Source organism: Lissotriton vulgaris, chromosome 9 (genome assembly GCF_964263255.1).
Source record: "Lissotriton vulgaris chromosome 9, aLisVul1.2, whole genome shotgun sequence".
Classification (NCBI taxonomy): Eukaryota; Metazoa; Chordata; class Amphibia; order Caudata; family Salamandridae; genus Lissotriton; species Lissotriton vulgaris.
The window spans coordinates 953,112,760-953,134,137 of NC_141697.1; the positions used below are offsets into that span (position 1 = coordinate 953,112,760).

At 42.8% G+C, this 21,378-nt stretch overlaps 1 protein-coding gene across 2 annotated transcripts in view; it reads left to right on the plus strand.

Annotated features, from left to right (window-relative positions):
• GNAT1 (G protein subunit alpha transducin 1) overlaps nucleotides 1-21,378 on the plus strand; it is a 470,352-nt gene that overhangs the window by 403,936 nt on the left and 45,038 nt on the right. For both annotated transcript variants that reach the window (XM_086938802.1, XM_086938803.1), the window contains one exon: nucleotides 2,949-3,090. In XM_086938802.1, the coding sequence (XP_086794928.1) occupies nucleotides 2,949-3,090 (142 nt within the window). The remainder of the gene's footprint in view (nucleotides 1-2,948; nucleotides 3,091-21,378) is intronic.

The following is a 21,378-nucleotide window of genomic DNA, read 5'->3' on the forward strand; positions in this document are numbered from 1 at the left end:
AGCAGTCCTACAAGATTACCAATAGTAACCAGTGCTCCCACACATTTCCTCACAGTCATGACTCCTACAACGGGATGTACGGCTTTACAACGCGTGCTTTTACACCGCGTGCCGTTACAACGCGGTTTTTTCAACGCAAGTCGTTACCGCGACTTGCGTTGGAGGGGGTGCGGACTTAGAATTTTTTTTATTTACTATTCCAACACCAGCGTACGTACAGTAGGGAAGGTGTTGGATAGTAAATAAAAAAATTCCTTGTCCTGCAGCGCCCTCCAGCGCAAGTCGTGGTAACGACTTGCGTTGAAAAAAACGCGTTGTAACGGCACGCGGTGTAACAGCCGCGTCGTAAAGGCTATTCCCCCCTACAACATCCTTTTATTGAGTATATATTTATTAAAACATGAAGGACCCCATTTATGAAGAAATGATGCAGCGCAGTGCCAAAAACCAATTTGCCCGCGCTGAGCTGCGTCATTTTAAAAGCACAGGGAAGCACCATATTGATAACTATATGACACATTTGTGTGCTCTGCGCTAAAACAGCTGCCATGCGTCAACTCAGGCACCCTTGCACCATGGTGGAAGGATGCCTGCGTTGCAGGAATGATTGTTGTTGTGCAGGAAGCGATGCCTTCCTGCACAAAAGCAATAATTGATGGTGTTTTCCTCTTTCTATGTGTACTATAGAATGCTGCACACATAGGAAGAGGTAAAAACGAGGAGAAAATAAAAGCATTTCTCCTCGTTGCTCTACTTGTATGCCTCCCCTGAGGAGGTGTAGGATTCTGTGCATTCCCAGGTTTACAAAACGTAAATTTGCGAATGCAGCAGGAATCCATAGTTGTTGCGTGGGAACACCCACAGCAACACCCATGGCATGCCTGTTTCACGCACCTTAAAGCATGAAAAGGGGCCATATTTATAACACCATGAAAAGCCACGCAGGGTACCTTTGCGTGGCCTTGTAAATATAGGCAAGCACACTGAGCCGCAGATGCGCCCAAAAAAGTGACACACCGGTAGCGCAAGGAGCTTGTAAATAAGCCCTGTGACATCATTTACAGTATTATGACACAGCGCAGCAAGCCTTCCTGCTGCACTGTCATGTGTCAAAAGAAAATGGAAAGGAATGCACAGTATCTACAAGATACAGCGCATTCCTATTCATTTCCCCAAAGCTGGCGCACAGTGGACTGCCTTGCGCCAAAGCAGGCACCCATGCGCCATGGTGCACAGGTGTCTGCATTGTAGGGGTGATTGTTTTTGTACCAAAAGATGTACCTTCCTGCACAATAACAATCACAAGAGGTGCTTTCCTCTTTCTACGTGTGTTGCAGGTTGTATGACAGAGCAATAACTCCCTAAACACACAGTCATAACAATGACCACTTTAACACACATGCCTTTACCACACATGCCTTTACAACAAATGTTGTAAATGCATGATTGGTAAAGGCATACGTGTGGTAAAGATCATACCCACCACCCTGCCCTGAGTTCTAAAACCTGGACCCAGACCTTCAACCTACCTGCGCCAGCCCTAAAAACTACCCATACCCTCACCCTGAGCCCTAAAACCTGGCCCCAGGCCAAAAAACGACCCAAACTTCAGCCCCCTACCCAGTGACATAACACTGGCCTCCAGCCCTGAAAATTGACCCCCTACGCCCTGAGCCCTAAAACTTAGCCCCCAGCCCTAAAAACAACCCGAACCCCAGCCCCCAAACCAGGAGCCATAAAACTGGCGTCCAACCCTGAAAACTGTCCCTCCTACCCTGAGCCATAAAACTTGGCCCCCAGCCCTAAAACGTACCCTGACCCCAGTCCTAAAAAGTACCCCAACCCCACTACCTCCTGACCCCAGTCCTACCTACTAAGCCGCGTCCCGGTCCTTCCTGTTACCATCCTTCCTGTTCCTCTACCGGCCAATCCGCTCTGCATCAAGAGCGCCGACTACCTTAATCACGCATATCCGTGGTTAAGGCTTATGCTTGGTTAAAGCAAGCGTTGTTCCGCCTACGTTGAAATGGGACACATGATTAAGCATGCGTTGTAAATGCTATTTCCCGTGCTGCTGAATGCAGCACACGCACAGAAAGGAAAAACAAGAAGAAATAAAAGTATTTCTCTTTGTTGTGCCTCCCTTGCGCACCCCTGGGGAGGCGTCAGAATCTATCAAATTTTCCAGGTTTACAAAATCGTGCAAATCTGGTTATGTGTCAGGTCCCATGGATGTTGTATGGGAACACCCACTACAACACCCATGGAATGCCCTTTTCACGCAGAGTAATGCGCGAAAGGGGCCCATATTTACAAGGTCATTAAAAGCCACGCATGGTGACTTTACATGGCCTTGTGAATAGGGGCAGGCACACCGCGCTGTCAGTGGCCTCAAAAAAAGTGATGCACCAGCGGCGGAAGGGGCTTGTAAATAAGTCCCAAAATGTATTACAATGACTTGAATCCTACAACATCCCTCACAGCCAGTGCCCCTTAATAGATCACCTTAGACTAAATCTGACTCAATATCTCCTATAACCAGAGCTTCAAAAAGATTCTTCACAGCCAACACTCTTACAGACCAACTCAAAATGTATATTTGCATTAGACACCTTGTAGCAAATGACATAACAGACCATTCACAGATAACACTCAAGATCCCCCACAGAGAACATTGATGCAGTTTCCCTCCCAGCCAAAGCATCTACAGCATCACACAGTCAGCCCTTCTGCATTACCACTCACAGATAACACTTATAAGCATTTACCACAGGCAGTACACGTATTAAATCTCTCATATATGATCATACTCAAACATTACAAAAACAGACATCCATATCATGTAGCACTGCCCCTATGTAGTTGGCAAAGATGCTGTGTACACAGTGTAGTCATATCTTAAAGTATGGATCGGCACTTATGTCTTTTATCACCTTCTTCCTACCCAGAATTATTCATCAGGATGGTTATACAAAGGAAGAGTGTTTGGAGTTCATCTCCATCATCAACAGCAACACACTGCAGTCAATGCTGGCCATTGTGCGGGCCATGAACACGCTCAACATAAACTACGGGGACTCAGCACGACAGGTGAGTCTAAGACGACCTCAAGAATGTGTCGCTCAAATCTCATTTAACTACAAAGGGGCATATTATCAAGAACGGCGTTAAAAATTATCGCCGGTTTAGCAGCAGAAAACTGCCGCTAAAGCAGCGATAATGGCTTGATAATATGCCCTGGAGAATTCCAATAGAAGCCCATGTTCACACCAGAACATGGACTTCTATTGGAATTCTCAAGGGCATATTATCAAGCCCATTATCGCCGCTTTAGTGGCAGTTTTCTGCAGCTAAACCAGCAATAGTTTTTAACGCCGTTCTTGATAATATGCCCCTAAGATTTCCCCCACATAGAACACAGGCATCTGTTTCTTGCCCAGGCACACTGCTTTGTCCCTTGCCATCGGAGCATTGTCACCGTTGAAGTGAGGACAAGCCACCAGCATGAAAATAGGACGCCATGTTTACAAAGCAAATATCTCAAGAAGGTTTTTATTTGCCACCGGAGAAAAATGTCAACATTCAATCCTCAGTTTTTTATTTTTTTTACTATTGTGGGGGCATATTATCAAGAAGGGTGTTAAAATTATCGCTGCTTTAGTGGCAGGAAACTGCTGCTAGAGCGACGATAAAGGGCTTGATAATATGCCCTTGTGAAATCCCATAGAAGCCCAGGTTCTGGTGTGAACCTGGCCTTCTATGGGAATTCACAAGGGCATATTATCAAGCCCCTTATCGCCGCTTTAGCAGCAGTTTCCTGACGCTAAAGTGGCGATAATGTAATAGCGGTTCTTGATAATAAGGCCCGTGGTCATTTACTAATACGTTAATGAGAATACATTATAATGTTGACAGTCATTCCGATAGATGCTTTCTTCGTTAGTAATGTCTGATGATTTGTCAACTGTCTAATGGTTACTACAGAGTGTGTGCTTCATCAAAGGGGTACATGTCCGTTTACAGTATAATTTGAAGGTTGTATAACACTAGAACGTGGTGGATGATATCAACCTACAATAATTTGACATCCACTACGTGAATAGCCTCCATTAATTTTTGGCTGGCATAGCGTGCACCAGAAGAATACCAGCTGTGGAGAGACGAGGTCCCAGGAATCAAACGATTTTTAAATAAAAGACCCACAGACAAGGACCAGGACCACTATCCACATCTGAGACTCCCCAGCTAACCTAATTCGAGAGGAGAGCATGTAATCTGACAGGCAGTGACTAACTCGTGAGAACAAAGTGATCTAGGAAGGCATACGGTGGTGTTAAAAGAAAAATCGATTCCACTAGACTGTGGATTCTAAAATAAGAGGAATACATACACGAACAATCAATTTGCTGATGTGCCGGCTATCAAGAAGCAAGAATATGCTTTTAAGTCTGAATATACAATAGATGCCGGCACTCACAAAAATTGAAGGGACGAAACTGAATGAATAGAATAATATGAAATAAGGATATTATTTAAATGGTAACCATCCAGTGCCATTAAATACGAGAGACACATCGTACAGTCTTGAATAAGATGGTATATATCTACTGAACCATCGAAACGCGTCGACGCCTATACCAGCACAATCACGAGACCAAACTTATCCCTGTAGACAGGACTTTTTTAGCAAGTCCAGGTTTCAGTTAAATATCGGTCGTTGTCTGATGTGCAATCTTGATGACAATAATGTCTATGTCTGTCTCTCCCTTTGTGTCTTTCCGTTGTCTATAGTTGACAAGCACGATAACCAGCTTGTGTCCTAAAATTTAATGTGTTTTGAAATTTAATGTGTTTTGTAGTTGATCTATGAATAACCTTTTTAGATACATACAATTGTGATATATATTGCTGATGTTTTTAATGAAAGTATAAATTGTCCTGCGGCGTTTTTTAACAATTTACTGTATTGTCAATGGAACTTTCCCCCCCCCCCTTTTAAAAAAAATAAATGTGAAAATCTTTCTTAAAACAAACCTTGTTATTTATGCATTATATGTGTTAGGGATTGGTACAAATATATGGGCTTACACTGAAGTTGCTCTTCGCCAAGCGATACCTTGTTATTTTACAGCCTCTATTTACATCATCATGATAGGATTAATATAATCATTATTATTCATACGTTCACACCTATTTACCTCTACTTAGATTGCAATGCAGCTGTTAAAATGGGTCTTCTTCAAGTTTTGTGCAAACTCATGGCCCTTGTGACTGTTACTGATGTGATAGCGTGTCCCTCAATCCCTAGCTTATTCCAGGGCGTAGGTAAACTCAAAAATATCCAGATCCTATTAAAGGATCGACACCATGGGTTTCACCCATACTTCTATTACCAAAACATTAAGTTGGAGGAAACATTAACATCTGCGTTGATATGGGCTGGCCAAACCTTGTCATTTAAAGAGACAGAGATAAACTATACTCTCCTTTTCAAGACATTATCCACCAGATGAATAGTGCATTTTTTCAAACCTTGATTTAAACAAAGGGTACCTCCAGCAGGAGCTGGAGGAGTGCTCCCTTTACATGACCACGTCTGAAATGCATCTTGTTTTTTTATAGATGGCAGCTCCTTAGTTTTGTCACAAATGTAGACCAGAAGAATTAATAAAGGCATTACCAAGCGCTTGAATTATAGCAATGGCATTGTAGTGCTTCGCGAAACACTTACAGAGCATAATAATACCCTGGAGAAGATCTGTCAGCAGACAGTCTCTCAAGCTCTTCCTGAGATAACCTGACACTTCACTGTTCTAAAGTTCTCTGGCCACATATTCTCTCATCTCTCATCACTCAGGATGGGAAGCACCCAGATTCCAACAAGGTTGTGGCCTTCACCTTAGTTCCTGCACCAGGCAATGTACCCACTCTAAGATACTGCTTGAGCCTGGCCAGTTAATGCGCCATATACCCATTTGAATTTGCATCTCTAAGCTCTCTCCTCAGAAGCATGACTTATAAGGGGCACATTTAGAAAAGGTCAAATGAATATCAATCAGCATTTCAAACAATTGGAACAATGAAATAAATGATCTAAGAAGCCCAGAATCGTATCTACTCGGAACCCTGCTTTACTAACTGGGGGCCATATTTATCAAATTGTAACTCAGTGCAGCGCAGCAAGTCACCGTGCTGCACTGTGTTACAGGGAAAGGGCAGGAATGCGCCATATTTATCACAATACAGTATATTTCTGCCTTTCCCCAGCACTGGCGCTCAATGTGCTACCTAGCACCAATGCAGGCACTCTTGCACCATGGTACAAGGGTGCCTGTGTTGTAAGGAGGACTGTTTTTGTGCAGGAATCAATTAATCAATCAGGGGTTGGTAAAGCGCTCTACTCACCTGCGAGGGACACCTTCCTGAACAAAACAACCCCCTGAGCTATTTCTCTCTATCTATGTGTGCTGTAGAATGTAGAAAGGAAAAAACATAGAAAGAGGAAAAATCTAGGGGTGGGTGATAAACTGCGCTCCGCAGGTGGAGTTCACCGAGTTTGCCCAGTTCGGCAAAAACTCCACCAACTGCTGCATGGTAGTGTCGTCATCATGAGTGACTGGCCAACATTAACGAACACTAGACCTTCTCCTAGTAAGACTTTTAAAAGCAGGCGGTCATGGTGAGCCGATACCGCTCGCGCTGAGAAAGTTGCCGTTTGCGTTGTGAAAGCTGCTGCTTGAAAAGAAAATCTACTCGAGCAGCAGAAAGGAGCAGCGCCCTCTAGTGCCCTGCATGGTGCCATTCACAGTGATTTCAAAGCATGGGACAAGCTCCTGGTTCTACAAATTAATGCAAGCAGTGTGATTAATCGGAATTTCGTTGCCTGCTGAACTCTGCAGAATCCCATAGAGTTTTTGGTAACTCCCCGGAATTTCGTGGAGTAAAACTCCTTGAGTTCCGCCCACCCCTAGTGTATTGTCTTGTAAATACTATAGCAGGACCCTTCTGGTCCCTGATGGACTCTGTAGAAGAATGATGTAATTCTTTTGGGTGTATCTGGGTGTGGTTAATAAAGTTCATTACGCAATGCATTCAGTTAGTTAATGTTTGCACTCTGAAGAATAGAGACGTGCACTACAGACCTCCGTTTGTAGCATGGGCATTTGCATGCTACCTGGTGGGGAAGGACGCTACACCTAGAAAAAATGAGGAGAAATGAAGATGTTTCTCTTTGTGACGCCTCCCTTGGGAAGACGTAGCATTTTGAAGCAGTCCCAGGTCTACCAGTAATGGTAAATCTGGGAATGCGGCAAAATCCATAGGTTTTGCATGGAATCACCCATGCACCACTTATGAAATGCCTCCTTTGCGCAGAGTAACGCAACACAGTGATTTGTGCTGGGTGGCATTACTCTGAATTTATCAAGTCGCTCAGGGCCATGCGAGGGGGCCATGTGTGGCTTTATTTCAAGGTTTGCATCGCTTTTGCACTGCACAACGTGGTGCAAAGACGATGCAACCCTTGATAGAATAGCCCTGAAATAATTCTTGATGCAATTCCAGTGGGCCTTGGTGGTGTCCTAGCTCAGTGGGAAAAGACTCAGAATTCCTAGGAAAAGTGATTGCCTAAGGGGGTTACAGCTTAACAAGCTCGAAAAGTAAATACATTCAAGCAGAGAAAGAGAGTTGGCCATTGTTTGAACTTGAACACACTTTTATCTGTTCATCCTTGGCAAACCATTCTCAATCACCATGGATTACCAGCCTCTTCTAATGATTTCCAGAGTCCCAAGACACATGTGTCCCCTGGGAACAAGAGCTGAGGCCTTCAGCTACAAGACTACAAATTCAAAATAATTAATTGCCCCAGAAAGGATCAAAGTTCTGCTGATTTATTTTTCAATTCCATTCCCTACTGCACCGTTAGTAGCAGGCACACATCAGTGGTTAAAGATTTTCTCAAATGTATAATCAAAACAAGCTTGTTCAGCTGCCCTGAAAAAAGGAAGAAAACATTAAGGCCTTGCTTGACAAGCCAACTTTCAGTGCTGTATCGTACTTGATTGGTTGTCAATTATGGACAGATCTTGAGAAGAGTTGCAAAACATATCAATCTTGCAGCAGGCTCAAAAGCAGTTTGAAATTTCCATGGTGAATTAGTTTAGCATTGGAAAATACTCACATTGAAAGGCTCTCGACTAGTGATTCCATTTCCACTACTAGGGGTGGGCATAGCTTGCTTAAGTCCATGTGGTGTAATAATGTGGAGTTACTCAAAAAGTCTGTGAAATTATGCAGAATTATGTGAGAAGTGCAATTCTGCACTATATTTTTAACATGAAAACGCCCCTTTGTATCCAAAATCGCGGAAAGGATGCATTTTGTACTAAGAAATAGTGCTAAATGCAACAGAAAATGAATAGCAAGTGAAAGCATCTGCTTGCTAAATATCCACTTGGGGTAGGTAGTTTTACCCACACCTTACTCTGGATGCCAGGATGCATTTTGTTCTCATTAAATAGCGTTAAATACAACAGAACATAAACAGCAGCAAGAGCATGTGTGTTCTAACTGGTATTTTCATTTGTTTTCTTCCTCTTCAGTAGTTTTCCTACAACAGTTTTGTGGTGGCAGAAAGCATCAACAATGCGTTCAGCTTGCAATTATAACAATAACATTAAGCACAGCTATGCTTTAACCCGTTAAGCGCGCCGCAAATTCCGCCCCAGTGCGGACGTTCCATTGCGCTAACGGGATCGGAACGTTCAGCGGACGTGTGCCGGCACTAGCGAGGTAGTGCACGCGACGTCTGCCGAACGTTCGCAGCACTGAAAGGGTTAAGAAGAACACAACTGAAAACACTGGATACAGCACAAATGTGCAGCAAGATATTAATCAACTATAGGTACATGTATACAAAAAATTCCAAAAACTATTTACACCATTTTGCTAATGGGGGTTTATTTGTATCTTTGTGTAGGGTGCATCCATCTGGGCCTTGGGTTTCTAAGAGGCACCAACTCTACAAAACATGCCTTTTAGGGCTAACTTCCTTTTTTTGTTTCTTTTTTTTACACCCAAAGATACAGTTCCTACCTATTTGTTTTTTCATCACCTAAAAGCCAAAGCTATCCACACAGTTCCCCTCCTCACAATTCAACTCCACCCATTTCAAATCCACACAATTCGACTCCAAACCACATAATTCGACTCAACAACACAATTACTCAACTAACCACATACATCCAAACCGCAACAAAGAATTCTACAACATGCCACAAAATTCAACTGCATATCGCAAAACACACAATCCCAATCCACATAATTCCAGTACACTATATACCACATAATTACTATTCATATATTTACAGTGCACACCATGCCACATAATTTCAATCCACAAATCCACTCCACACCACATAATTCCACGCCACACAGTTCCACAACTAACAATTCCATTCCAATCCACATAATTCACCACACACCACATCAATGCCCTCTATAACAAACAGGTAAAACGCCAATATTTCTAGCTCAAGCAAATACGAAACCTATTGCATTGCCAATGTTTGTTTATATAACCGTCCATTTTGAGAGTCGAAGTTTTCCTCCCAGTTTCGGTCATGGAAGAGACAGGCAGCACTTATCAATCAATCACGTCACGTTCTTATGTAGCTCTTAAAAATCCAAAGGTAGCTCCAAATCAAAGCTCCTGGTTGACTGATTTGTTAATCAAGATTCCAAGTTCTCGATAAAAAAATGATTCAGATGACATTGTTAGAGCAATCATTTCTCAGGGCCAAAGAGCTGAATTGGCATTACTGCTTAAAAGACGATTATAAAGAAGAGTATCGCTCCCAATGAAGGATCAGGTCCTCTCTGATTATTCTGCTATTTGCATCACAAGATTATTTTACATGTTAGTTTGGAGTGCTTACAAAACTCCGGCAATTCTCGCTTTGGCCACTTAGTGGCAGACTTAACCCATCTTTCCACAGAACAGGATAAAAAAATAGTGAAACCGCTGTAAACAAGACCCGTGCTCCCTATGTGAAATGGAGAAGTTTCTCAAGCTGCCAAATAAATGCTCGAAGGTGTCTACTACCAGAAACCTGCTAAGCTTTGTCGACAAAGAAACTAATACTTTAACATTAAAATGTTCTGCTCCCATTGTAGGGACAAACATACACCTTTACTGGGGAGGCCGCCACACTGAACCGCTAGTCCTTCTGAGCAGCCCTGCCAAGTACCACTCATCAAGGGTAAAAAAACGCATTTTATTGCTGGTGGCAATATCACCGCACTACAAATGCATTAGTCACGCATATTAAAGCTTCTAGGACCAGTGGTAGCTGCCACTCACGGAGAGTGGTGAGGCTGGCAAATGGGTGGTGGGTGTGTGCGGCGCAAAATTACTATATCAAAATTAAAGCGGTAATGTATTGCATGGCAATGATTTAGTGTACATTACCACACACATAAAATACATTTAAAACATAAAAAAAGAAAATAAAGAAAACTTACCTGCTGCACGTCCTCGCTCCAGTCTGGTGTCTTTCTCTCCTCCAGTGCAGGCCCCAGCCAACTTCGCTAACCAATCCTGGCGCTGCTCTCATGCTGTTAATCAGCATGAGAGCAAAGCCAGGATTGAATCGAGCAGGCCCTCTCAGTGCTCCAAAGAGCACTAGAGGCATTTGCTTGCTCTCAACCAAGCTGACTAAGACAGCTGGGTTGAAAGGTTTGAAGTGTGTATGTACACTGAGGCAGCACTCCTATGAACAGTGGGGTAAATTGCTATGTGTTGGTGGTGGCTGTGTGAGAAGCTACAATGTCATCATAAGCCAGGCCAGGAGTTTTTGCTGGGCTACAAAGTGTAAAAAGTAAAAAAGAAAACATTTTTGATGACATTTGTCTGCTAAGATTACACAAATTGGGCCTTGATTTGTGTATTTGTAGTCCCGGATCATAATAGATAGAGGGCCCGATTCACAGAACTAACTTAAGACAAAATCCTAAACTTACTACAATGTTGGTATTCACAGAAGGCACTTACTCATTTTGATAATCACAGAAGGCACTTACTCATTTCGGTATTCACAGAAGTTAGGAGTCCTAACTTTAGAACTCCTAAATGCCTTCTGTGAATACCGAAAGTCTTAAAGTTAGGATTTTTCTCAGTTTAGGAGTAGCAAAGTTAAGACTTCTAACTTTAGGACTCCTAAATACCTTCTGTGAATACCGAAAGTCTTAAAGTTAGGATTTTTCTCAGTTTAGGAGTAGTAAAGTTTTAACTTTAGGACTTCTAAACTGAGAAAAATCCTAACTTTAAGACTTTCGGTATTCACAGAAGGCATTTAGGAGTCCTAAAGTTAGGAGTCCTAACTTAACAGCTCCTAAACTGAGAAAAATCCTAACTTTAAGACTTTTGGTATTCACAGAAGGCATTTACGAGTCCTAAAGTTAGGACTCCTAACTTCTGTGAATACCGAAATTAGTAAGTGCCTTCTGTGAATACCAAAATGAGTAAGTGCCTTTAAGTTTAGGATTTTTTCTTAAGTTAGTTCTGTGAATCAGGCCCAGAGAGAGAGAGAGAGAGAGACAGAGCAAGAGAGAAAGAAAGAATGAAAGAAAGAGGGAGTGTGTGTGTGTGTGCTTGAATCCTGTTTGGTTCAGTGGTGAATATTGACCTATATATTGCTAGGATGTCGCAGGCTGCAACCAAAAGCACTTTTATTATCACAGTTGTTAATTTAAAATAGGGACAGTAAGTTAGTGACTTCCTATTTTGAGGTTTTACAGAAGTTTCCAGATTTTTCCAGAGCTTCTCGTTGCTCAAAAGGGTGTGCATATCAGAAATGATCTCTTTTCATGAACTTCATTGGTTGGTCTAACTTGCGAGAAAGTGGGACTCTAAGTGCCGCACATTTGGCAGTTAGATGTCTCTCATATGTACATTGAAACCATGGAAATGTCACACATAAGCAATCTAAAAACTTGGCAGCCCGAGGGTCCTGCAGCACATTTAGTAGGTGGCACCCAGCCGCGGATGCAGGGCTTTAAGTGGGCCGGATCTCACCTGGTCTGAGCACCGGCAGTTTTTTTAAGGGGGCCTCGAAACGGGTCTCTATCGGGCTCTGTTTTGTGCCCTGGCACAGGAGGTCCATTATTTTTCTGGACTGCAGTGACAGCAGGCACATCGATGTGCACGTGGTGAGCGCTGCAGGGGAAGGGAAATCCTTTAAAGAGAGTCATTTTCTCTCTGGATTTCCCTTCTCTTTTTGAATCTCAGGAGCAGCAACATTGTTGTGGTGTCACCACCAGGGCTTTAACCCCTTCTGTGCTGCCGTTGGCTGACAGGAGCACTACCTCCTCAGTGCTGCTGTCGGCCAACGGCCGACGCAGCCCCGCCCACCCCTTAGAACGCCCGCACCGCGGCGGAAAAACAGCTGCGGTTAAGGCGTTAAGTGGAAGTGTTTTCAAATTATATACAAGCCATAGTTGCTGCTGATTGATCTTATGCAACTAGCAGCCACTGACAAAGCCAATAGCCCTGACTTGTAGATATGATGTAACTTGTTTTATCATATCTGGATACAATGACAAGAACAGCAAAATATAAGGGCTGCACACTGTGCTAAACTCAGATTTTTAGCTTACACGTTTTTAAGCCACACCCGTAATTACATTGACCACGCCTCTTTGAGAGACCCCCCCAGTTTTTTCATCCCACTTAAAGCCCTGCGCGGGTGAATACATGGGGGATTCCTGGGAACCCCACATCTCCCTCCAAAGAGGATAAAATTGTGCTACTTCATGTGTGGTACACACTCAGTGCACACCCTGTTGGTCTGCTTTGCCCCAGAGCCCATATTTGTAATTTGGTGCAGGTGCAAACACAAAGGCGTTCCCTCATTTGTATGGTGCCACGCTCCCTTACCAATGAGGGAAATCCCCCTTAAAATCGTTGGTGAAAAATGTGCACTAGTGTGATCCATGTTACAGTAGGGGCTGCACATGTGTCTGCAGCAACTTCAGTAATATAAAAGTGCCTTAGGTGTAAAACTAAAAAAGTAGGGCAAACACTTGTTGCACCCCTGGGAGAACGTTCTGTAATACAGACCCTTGATGCACAGAAGCCTCTGCAGTGAAACAAGTGTAGGGTAGGAACAGAATGAGAAGCAATGTATTGATGGTATGTTTGGCCAATAAATGTTTTCTGACCTCCGTGATTTTTTTTATAGTGTGGCCTTAGCTTTACTGCCACAGTTTCATAGATACAATTTTTGTTTATTTTTTTTATCAGTGCCTCTATATTGGCACAGTTGAACTGTTTCACAATGTCAGTGCTGCGATGGACCCTGGGTAATAGTAGAATGGGTTTCTAATACTATCACCGAGCCTCTTGATCAGCAGATTTTTATTTTGATCCACTGCATTCTTCAGTCTGTTACTGAGCATCAGGTTGTGTTTGTCCATCATTGTGAAGGCCAGCAGACCGTGGAGGGGTGCAGTTCTTGTACAATGAGAAACGTCAGCCTCCTGGGCCTTTTTTGGGTAGATTTTTGGTGCAATATCTGGAAGCCCCTCTCTCTCTGAGGAGGCATATATCAGTGTAGGTCAGATAACTGCCTCAGGGGGTGTAACACAGACCTCTGCATCCTCTTTGAAGCATTGGGTCCTACATTTCTTGATGGGACCCCAATGCATCCGGGGGACCCCATTCAGCCCAAAGCCTATGAATATTTGTGAGATATTGGAGACTTGAGTGTCCCTTACAACACAGAACTGCGTTTCTGTAAAAGGTTTTCCTGTGGCATGGCTGGGCTGGGAATCAAAAGTAATCTGGCAAAAGCAGCCGGTTCCATTCTTCTGCTCGCATCGCTCTTTCTCACCCTCTGTATCTCTCCCTCCTACAGCACCAGTTGTGCCTGCTGCAATTAATCTGGTGGAGCTGGACAAAATTGGGAAGACCACCTGTAGTGGCTTGTTGCCTTCAAAAATCAAATCAGCCTGCAAAAACTCCAGGTTCTGTTTGGAAATGATGATGGAATAGATGGACAATATGGCTCTGCTGTTTGGGCATTGACATGTCTTCTTGGGTCTTGATGTCTTTTTGCAATGGCATCAGTTTGGTACTCACTACTTTAGGTGTCTTATTAGGCATAAAGTATTGCCCTGTCTATATATATGAAAGTAAGTGTTCTTTGTATAGCACAAAACTAGCCAAAAGGCAACTGAGTACAATATGGGGACAAAGGCCGGCACACAGTCAAGGAGTGCTTGGAGAGGTAGCTGCTTTCTGTAAGCAGACCCGTACTCTTGCTCCATTATGATGCAATGTTCTTGATGAAGGTGCCTCCTCTACTCTTTCATTGTCAACCTGAAGAAGCATTTTAGAATTCGCTTTGAAAGGATGTACATATGAAATTGTTCGTGGCCTGTTAACTTTTCTTTTTTTTATATATATATTCTTATTTTGCCATAAATAACTGAGCAATTGCAGCAATAAATCGTGATGCTTATTATAGCATACGTAAAAAATCCATATAAAGCTAATAAGCTAAAACAGTATACCAAAGGCTAGAGCAATTATGATATGAGGGCTATATAAAGGCTATAAAAAGATTTAAAGGTTATAGCAATCACTTTTCGCTCTTCGGGTAAACAGAGCTAAATGCAATAGAAGAATACTAGTAGCCCGTCCCGACCTTGTCCGGGAGCAACAGGCTTCCCCGACCCCCGCCCGCCCCGACATTGTCCGGCAGCCCGGGCCCCCGCCCGGCCCGTCTCCCGCTTGCCCCGACCCCCGCCTGCCCCGACATGGGTCCCCTTACCTCAGCCGCCGCTCCTCCCGCCTGTCCGCTGCTTGCACCGCCGCTGGCCTGTCTGCTGCTCCTCACGTCACCGCTCCACCCCCGCGCCATGTTCGCCGCTTCCTTACCTCAGCCACCGCTCCTCCAGCCTGTCCGCTGCTCACACTGCCGCTGGCCTGTCCGCTGCTCCTCGCGTCACCGCTCCTCCCCCGTGCCATGTCCGCCGCTCCTCGTGGCGCTCCTGGACGCCGCTCCTCCCCGCGCTCCTGACGTGAGCACACATGTCGCGGCCGGCGCTACTTCTTAGGGACTACTTTTTTTTTTTTTACTGTACATTTTTTAAATAACGTTTTTTTAAAATTTTATATAGCCTATAACCATCTACACACCCTGACGATTCCAACGGTGTATCGGGTGTGTGGATTGGCGCTGTGGTACCCGAGTTTACCCGCCTCAAAGGCTGAAAGTTCTTCCTTTATTATAGTAGTATAGATAACAGAGAATATAAGAGAGAAATAAAGCCTGTTAATTTTTCAAAAGTGTCTAAAGGACCATAAATCCTATAATTGATTAGATTTTCTTTTTAGGGATTAAGGTCTATCTTGTTCTGGTCCCATGTCTGCAATTTCTTATTGAGTCACTGAAAGAAATAATAACTATGTTGTGATCTGAAGTTATATCAACGAGAGTTTCCATCGCTGGATATTGAGCAAGGCTTCCTAGAAGAAGGATATCCAGGGTCTACTTTGTGGTTATGCCTTGACAGTGTGGGCGATTGGTAGTGGCAGAAAATACAGTGTCATTATCTCTTGAATTGTCAGAGAAACGCTTACCCCTGCATCTGTCTGTCCAGTAAGTTCCAGCGTGTGTCCCTGGCATTCAGGCCACCTCCTACAGGGGTTCGGTGGCTGGAGTTTAGTGGCACCTAGAGCCTTCAAACTAGTGGAGTACTTGATGGTCATCAATCAAAGTGGCTCAGCGCTAGAATGTCTACAGTTCTCGCTGATTGCAGTGCAATCTCACTCTTTATGTTTGTACTCCCTTTTATAGCTGTGATGCTTTTGACTTTTGTTGGGTCATTTGTATGGAAAAATATGATTTGTAAGGCTAATTTGTGCTTTGCTTGGAGAGGAGCCTCAGGGAGAAGAGCTTTGCTCACAGATTTGGATTCTGCGAGGTGTGGGAGTTCATGCATTTTCTTATGGATGCTATCTACTGTGCTCAGCAGAATGTAGCATCAGCTCTTAGGGATGGCTGGCACATTGACTGGTTCCTGTTATTTTGAAGCAGGCTGGGAATAAACGCTGTTTTATATACAAGGATGAACATAGCAATATGAATTGTAGTGATGGGAGACTGTTCATTTAAGAAGGTACTATTTGCACAGATGGTCGTGGAATTGACAGTAAATGATGGTTGTTTTGCTGTAGTCTAATGATGCTTGTATAAGGCTGTCTGTCAGTTCTCATATGCTTTTGTTTTTTTCTTAATCGTGGTAGATATTGTGCTTTGTGGTGTTTTCTCGTCTCTGTGGTTTTAGTGTATAGATCCTGATATTCGTTTGCAGGACATTTCTTATTGGTCTGTTGGCTCATACATTTACTTCTCATATCTCTTGGCTTTCAACAGATGCACTATAGGTTAGAGGGTGTTTACCTTCGAGGTCGCACATGTTTCTGGTTCCTGTTTTTGCTCATAAAGGTGTCCTTGTGATAGTTGGTTCTCTCTACATCACACATAGTATAGTTGCTATGGATTCAAATGTTCCCATGGTTCTGACAAATGTATCAAGCATATGGAGGGATTTCATATTCTCTTTGGGGCCATTGTCGTGGCAGTATAGCTGTAGAAACGTGGATCCATTCAAAGGTCTACAGTCTGTAACTCTGGGTTTGTTGTCAGTGAACAATGGGAGCTTCTTGTTGTTGTCAATGGGAGGCAATCAGTGCAGTGCTTTTCACTGGCAGTCTAGCCCTGATGCAATGTTTGAGACTTCTCCCAAAGATGCCGGTCTTTTGAAACATGTGATGATTGAGGGCATGCATGGTGAGCAGTTTGGTTACACTTCTGTAGCTTTTCAATGTGGTGAGAGAGATTTAAACAAGGTTGTCTTACAGGCTAATTGTGAAAATGGTGGCAAAAAAGGAATGGTGCAGCTGCGGCTCTTCTGCTAAGGCGGAGGAGCACCGCCTCACTGCTCTGTGAGCAGTTCAGAAAGGAAAAAGAAAATAATAATAACAGAATGTTATCATTTTACTTCTCCGTTGTGGCTTTGCTGGTTAGGGGTGGGCAGGACAGGTCTGTCACAGGAACAGGGGGAGGAGTGGTGGGCACTCTCTTCAGTGCACATGGCTGTTTAGTCGGCCGCCTTGGTTCGGCCAAACATTAATGCGCACTTTGCATGTTCTCCACCAGCTGTATTGCACCGCCTGGGTGGAGAACATGCACAGCCTCTCAGTCCCTCTCTGAGTGCCGAACCACGGTGCTCAGACCAACCATAACACTGCTGTAGGGAAATATTTTGATTGGCTAGGGGAGTCTGGGAGCCTATGTGCTTCCTAGTTACTGGTTCCTGCTCCTGGATTCTGAGAGGGGGGGGGGGGGGCGGCCTGCAGGCAAGTGTTTTTTTCTTTGTTTTTCATTTAACCACCCCCCACTCCCTCCGCCCGTCACCCCCGTTAATAGCGGGCACCACTGGTTTGCAGTTGATCCAGAAGGTCACTGTTTGCCTTAATATAACTTAAAATCACAGGCTGCTTCGTTGTCTGCCTATCATGGAGAAGAACAGTCTCATTTAGAGTATGGTGGAATAGGGCATCCACCATAAACCAGAGTGCACCATTTCACCGAATTCAGGTTTTCCCCACCTCATATAGAGTTTAGGGAGCCACCACCATGTCCAGCTGGCTTGCAGCCAGCAGGTCAGTGAAGGTCAGTTCACACAGGTTATTTTACCTGCCAGGAACGGATCACTGACATAATATCGAGGGACAGAATATCGACCATCAAAAATATCGTAGCAAAAATATCGACAGAGAGAATATCGAGTTTCTATCTACAAACAGGTAAGTACTAAAATATCGAGTTAAAAATATTGTTTACTAAAATATAGTTTTAAAAAATATCGACTTTACTAAAAACAATGTTAAATTAAATTAATATTACAAATTAATTACTAAAATATACTTATAAATACTTAAATTAACTTATAATAATTAAATAATTAATGAAAGTTATGAAAACATTTTTTAAATCATATTTGATCAAACATATATATATAGTAACAAATATAATTAAATAATAGCCAATATTATTAAAGAACAATAACAAAAGTGTAAAAATTACTATTCCCACTCCAAAGAGTGCAAGCGTAGGGAAAGCGTTGGATAGCGTAGGGGTTAAAATTACTATTCCCACTCCAAAGAGTGCAACAGTAGGGAAAGCATTGGATAGCATAGGGGTTAAAATTACTATTCCCACTCCAGTGGGTGCAACAGTAGGGAAAGTGTTGGATAGCGTAGGGGTTAAAATGACTATTCCCACTCCAGTGGGTGCAACAGTAGGGAAAGCGTTGGATAGCGTAAGGGTTAAAATGACTATTCCCACTCCAGTGGGTGCAACAGTATGGAAAGCGTTGGATAGCGTAGGGGTAAAAATTACTATTCCCACTCCAAAGAGTGCAACAGTAGGGAAAGCGTTGGATAGCGTAGGGATCAAAATTACTATTCCCACTCCAGTTGGTGCAACAGTAGGGAAAGTGTTGGATAGCGTAAGGGTTAAAATTACTATTCCCACTCCAGTGGGTGCAACAGTAGGGAAAGCGTTGGATAGCGTAGGGGTAAAAATTACTATTTGCACTCCAAAGAGTGCAACAGTAGGGAAAGCGTTGGATAGCGTAGGGGTCAAAATTACTATTCCCACTCCAGTGGGTGCAACAGTAGGGAAAGTGTTGGATAGCGTAGGGGTTAAAATTACTATTCCCACTCCAGTGGGTGCAACAGTAGGGAAAGCGTTGGATAGAGTAGGGGTAAAAATTACTATTCCCACTCCAAAGAGTGCAACAGTAGGGAAAGCGTTGGATAGCGTAGGGCTTTAGAGCCAACAACAGCACCGAGGCAACGTTGCTGGCAGTGTCGGACAGTGTCAGATGCATCACAGATCAAGGGGGATCTGTGGCTCTGATACTGCTAGACCTGTCAGCGGCGTTTGACACGGTATCACACGACTGCCTAATAAACATCCTCCTGAGCAAAGGAGTGCAATCCACAGCGTTAAGATGGATTAAATCATTCCTTAGCAATCGCACCCAAGCTGTGCGCATGGGCCAATTTCACTCAAAACCCTGTCCCATCGGCTGTGGGGTCCCACAAGGGGCCTCACTAAGCCCCACTCTCTTTAATGTCTACGTTTCATCTCTGGCTGACATTGGAAGAAAGTGGGGCATCGGCATATGTTCTTATGCCGATGACACTCAGCTGATGGTGACAATGGAAGGGTCTGAAACAACTAAGAAAAAACTACACAGCTGTCTCTCCGAAATGGCAGAATGGATGCGCAACCACTGCCTAAAACTAAATGCCGGAAAATCGGAGATACTACTATTCGGAGGAGCCAAACTCTCATGGAACGATACGTGGTGGCCACCGTCTCTGGGATCAGCCCCCGTCCCAAAACAGTACGCCAGAAACCTTGGCATCATGATGGACGACGCCCTGTCCATGAAAGACCACATCCGCATACTCTGGGGCAAAGGTTTTGCAATTCTCAAACTCTTGGCAAAAATTTTCTCCTGGATACCTTTGGACTGTCGACGCACAATCACCCAGGCCCTCCTGGTCAGCCGCCTGGATTACGGCAATGCCCTGTTCGAAGGGATGAACGAGCAACTGTTCTCCCGCCTACAGGTCCTACAAAACCAGGCGGCTAAACTGGTCTGTAACAAAGGCAAGCGAGATTCGGCCTCTGCATGCCTAAAAAAACTTCACTGGCTACCAATGCGTCAGAGGGCCACCTTCAAACTGCTTTGCCATGCGCACAGAGCCCTTCATAAAACGGGCCCCACTATCCTTCAAGGGAAAATTGAATTCTATATCCCCAACAGGAATCTAAGATCCAACAACTTAGCCCTGGCGAAATCCAAGCGCATTTACAAAGCAAGGACTGGTGGACGCGCCTTTTCATACTTGGCGGCTAAAAGATGGAATGAGTTACCTGTGGACCTCAGACACACCACTAACTACCTCCAATTCCGCCAAAAATTAAAAACTCACCTCTTTCCCAAAAACTAACCCCCCAGCACAGTTTCAGTAGTCTTCCTTTCTTACAGCGCCGTGATATCCCACGGGATGAGTGTCGCGCTTTACAAATACCAAAAATAAATAAATAAATAAATAGGGGTCAGAATTACTATTCCCACTCCAGTGGATGCAACATTAGGGAAAGTAAATACTTCATATATTATTAAAAAAATTACAAAATAATATCAATAAAAATTTATTTAAAAATTATTAACTATTTAATATAACATAATAATTAATATATCAAAATTACTAATTAACAATCATTATTTCAATTAGTTACCTATTAATACAAATTAATAACTAATTAACAATTAATTACTTAATAATTAAAAATTAATTAACAAATATTTTCAATTAAATACAATTAAATATATTGTATTATTTCATTAATTATTAATAAATTACTTCCCACACTATTCCCCTATAAACCCACAACCCGCTACAGGAAATAAATAATTAAAATTAACATAATTATCAATTAATCAATTCAATTAATTACCAATTAAAATGTAATTAATTAACAAATACTATTTAATTAACAATTAATTAAATATTACTACCAATTAATACATTTACATATTTAATTAATTATAATTAAATTACTTCCCACCCTATTCCCCTATAAACCCACAACCCGCTACAGAATTAAACTACGCAATAATTATAAAAACAAAATTAATTAATTAAAATTAATTATAACATAAAATGACACTTTTCACACATATTATAACATAAAAAAACACTATAAATAATTAAATATTATTCAGAAAACGATATTTTTTACTATCTATATTATATACTTCGATATTTTAACTTTCTATATTTTTTACAGTCGATATTACATCACTTACCTTAAAAACGATATTTTGGATATCTATATTCTGTCCTGTCGATATTTTGTCCAAACGATATTTACAACTCGATATTCTGTCCAAACGATATTTTGGAGTCGATATTATGTCTGTGCACCGCCAGGAACACCATACATGACATAGCACTCCCAGTTACAAAAGTCACGCAATGGCCCTCATTCACAGAGAAAAATTGCCTGCGTGCTGAGGTCCAATGTTGTTTTGTTCTTAAAGATAAAAATACCAGTTTATCAAAATAATTTGCTTATCAAGTGCATCAAAAATTGCTCCCACCTTGCAAATTTCAGTTCATTTAGTGCAGGTGCCTCACCTACCTGCTTGGAGGAGTTCTTTAACCACATGGCTGCTAGGCGTTTTCCCGTCCTGCGCTGAAGAACCAAAATGACCATTATT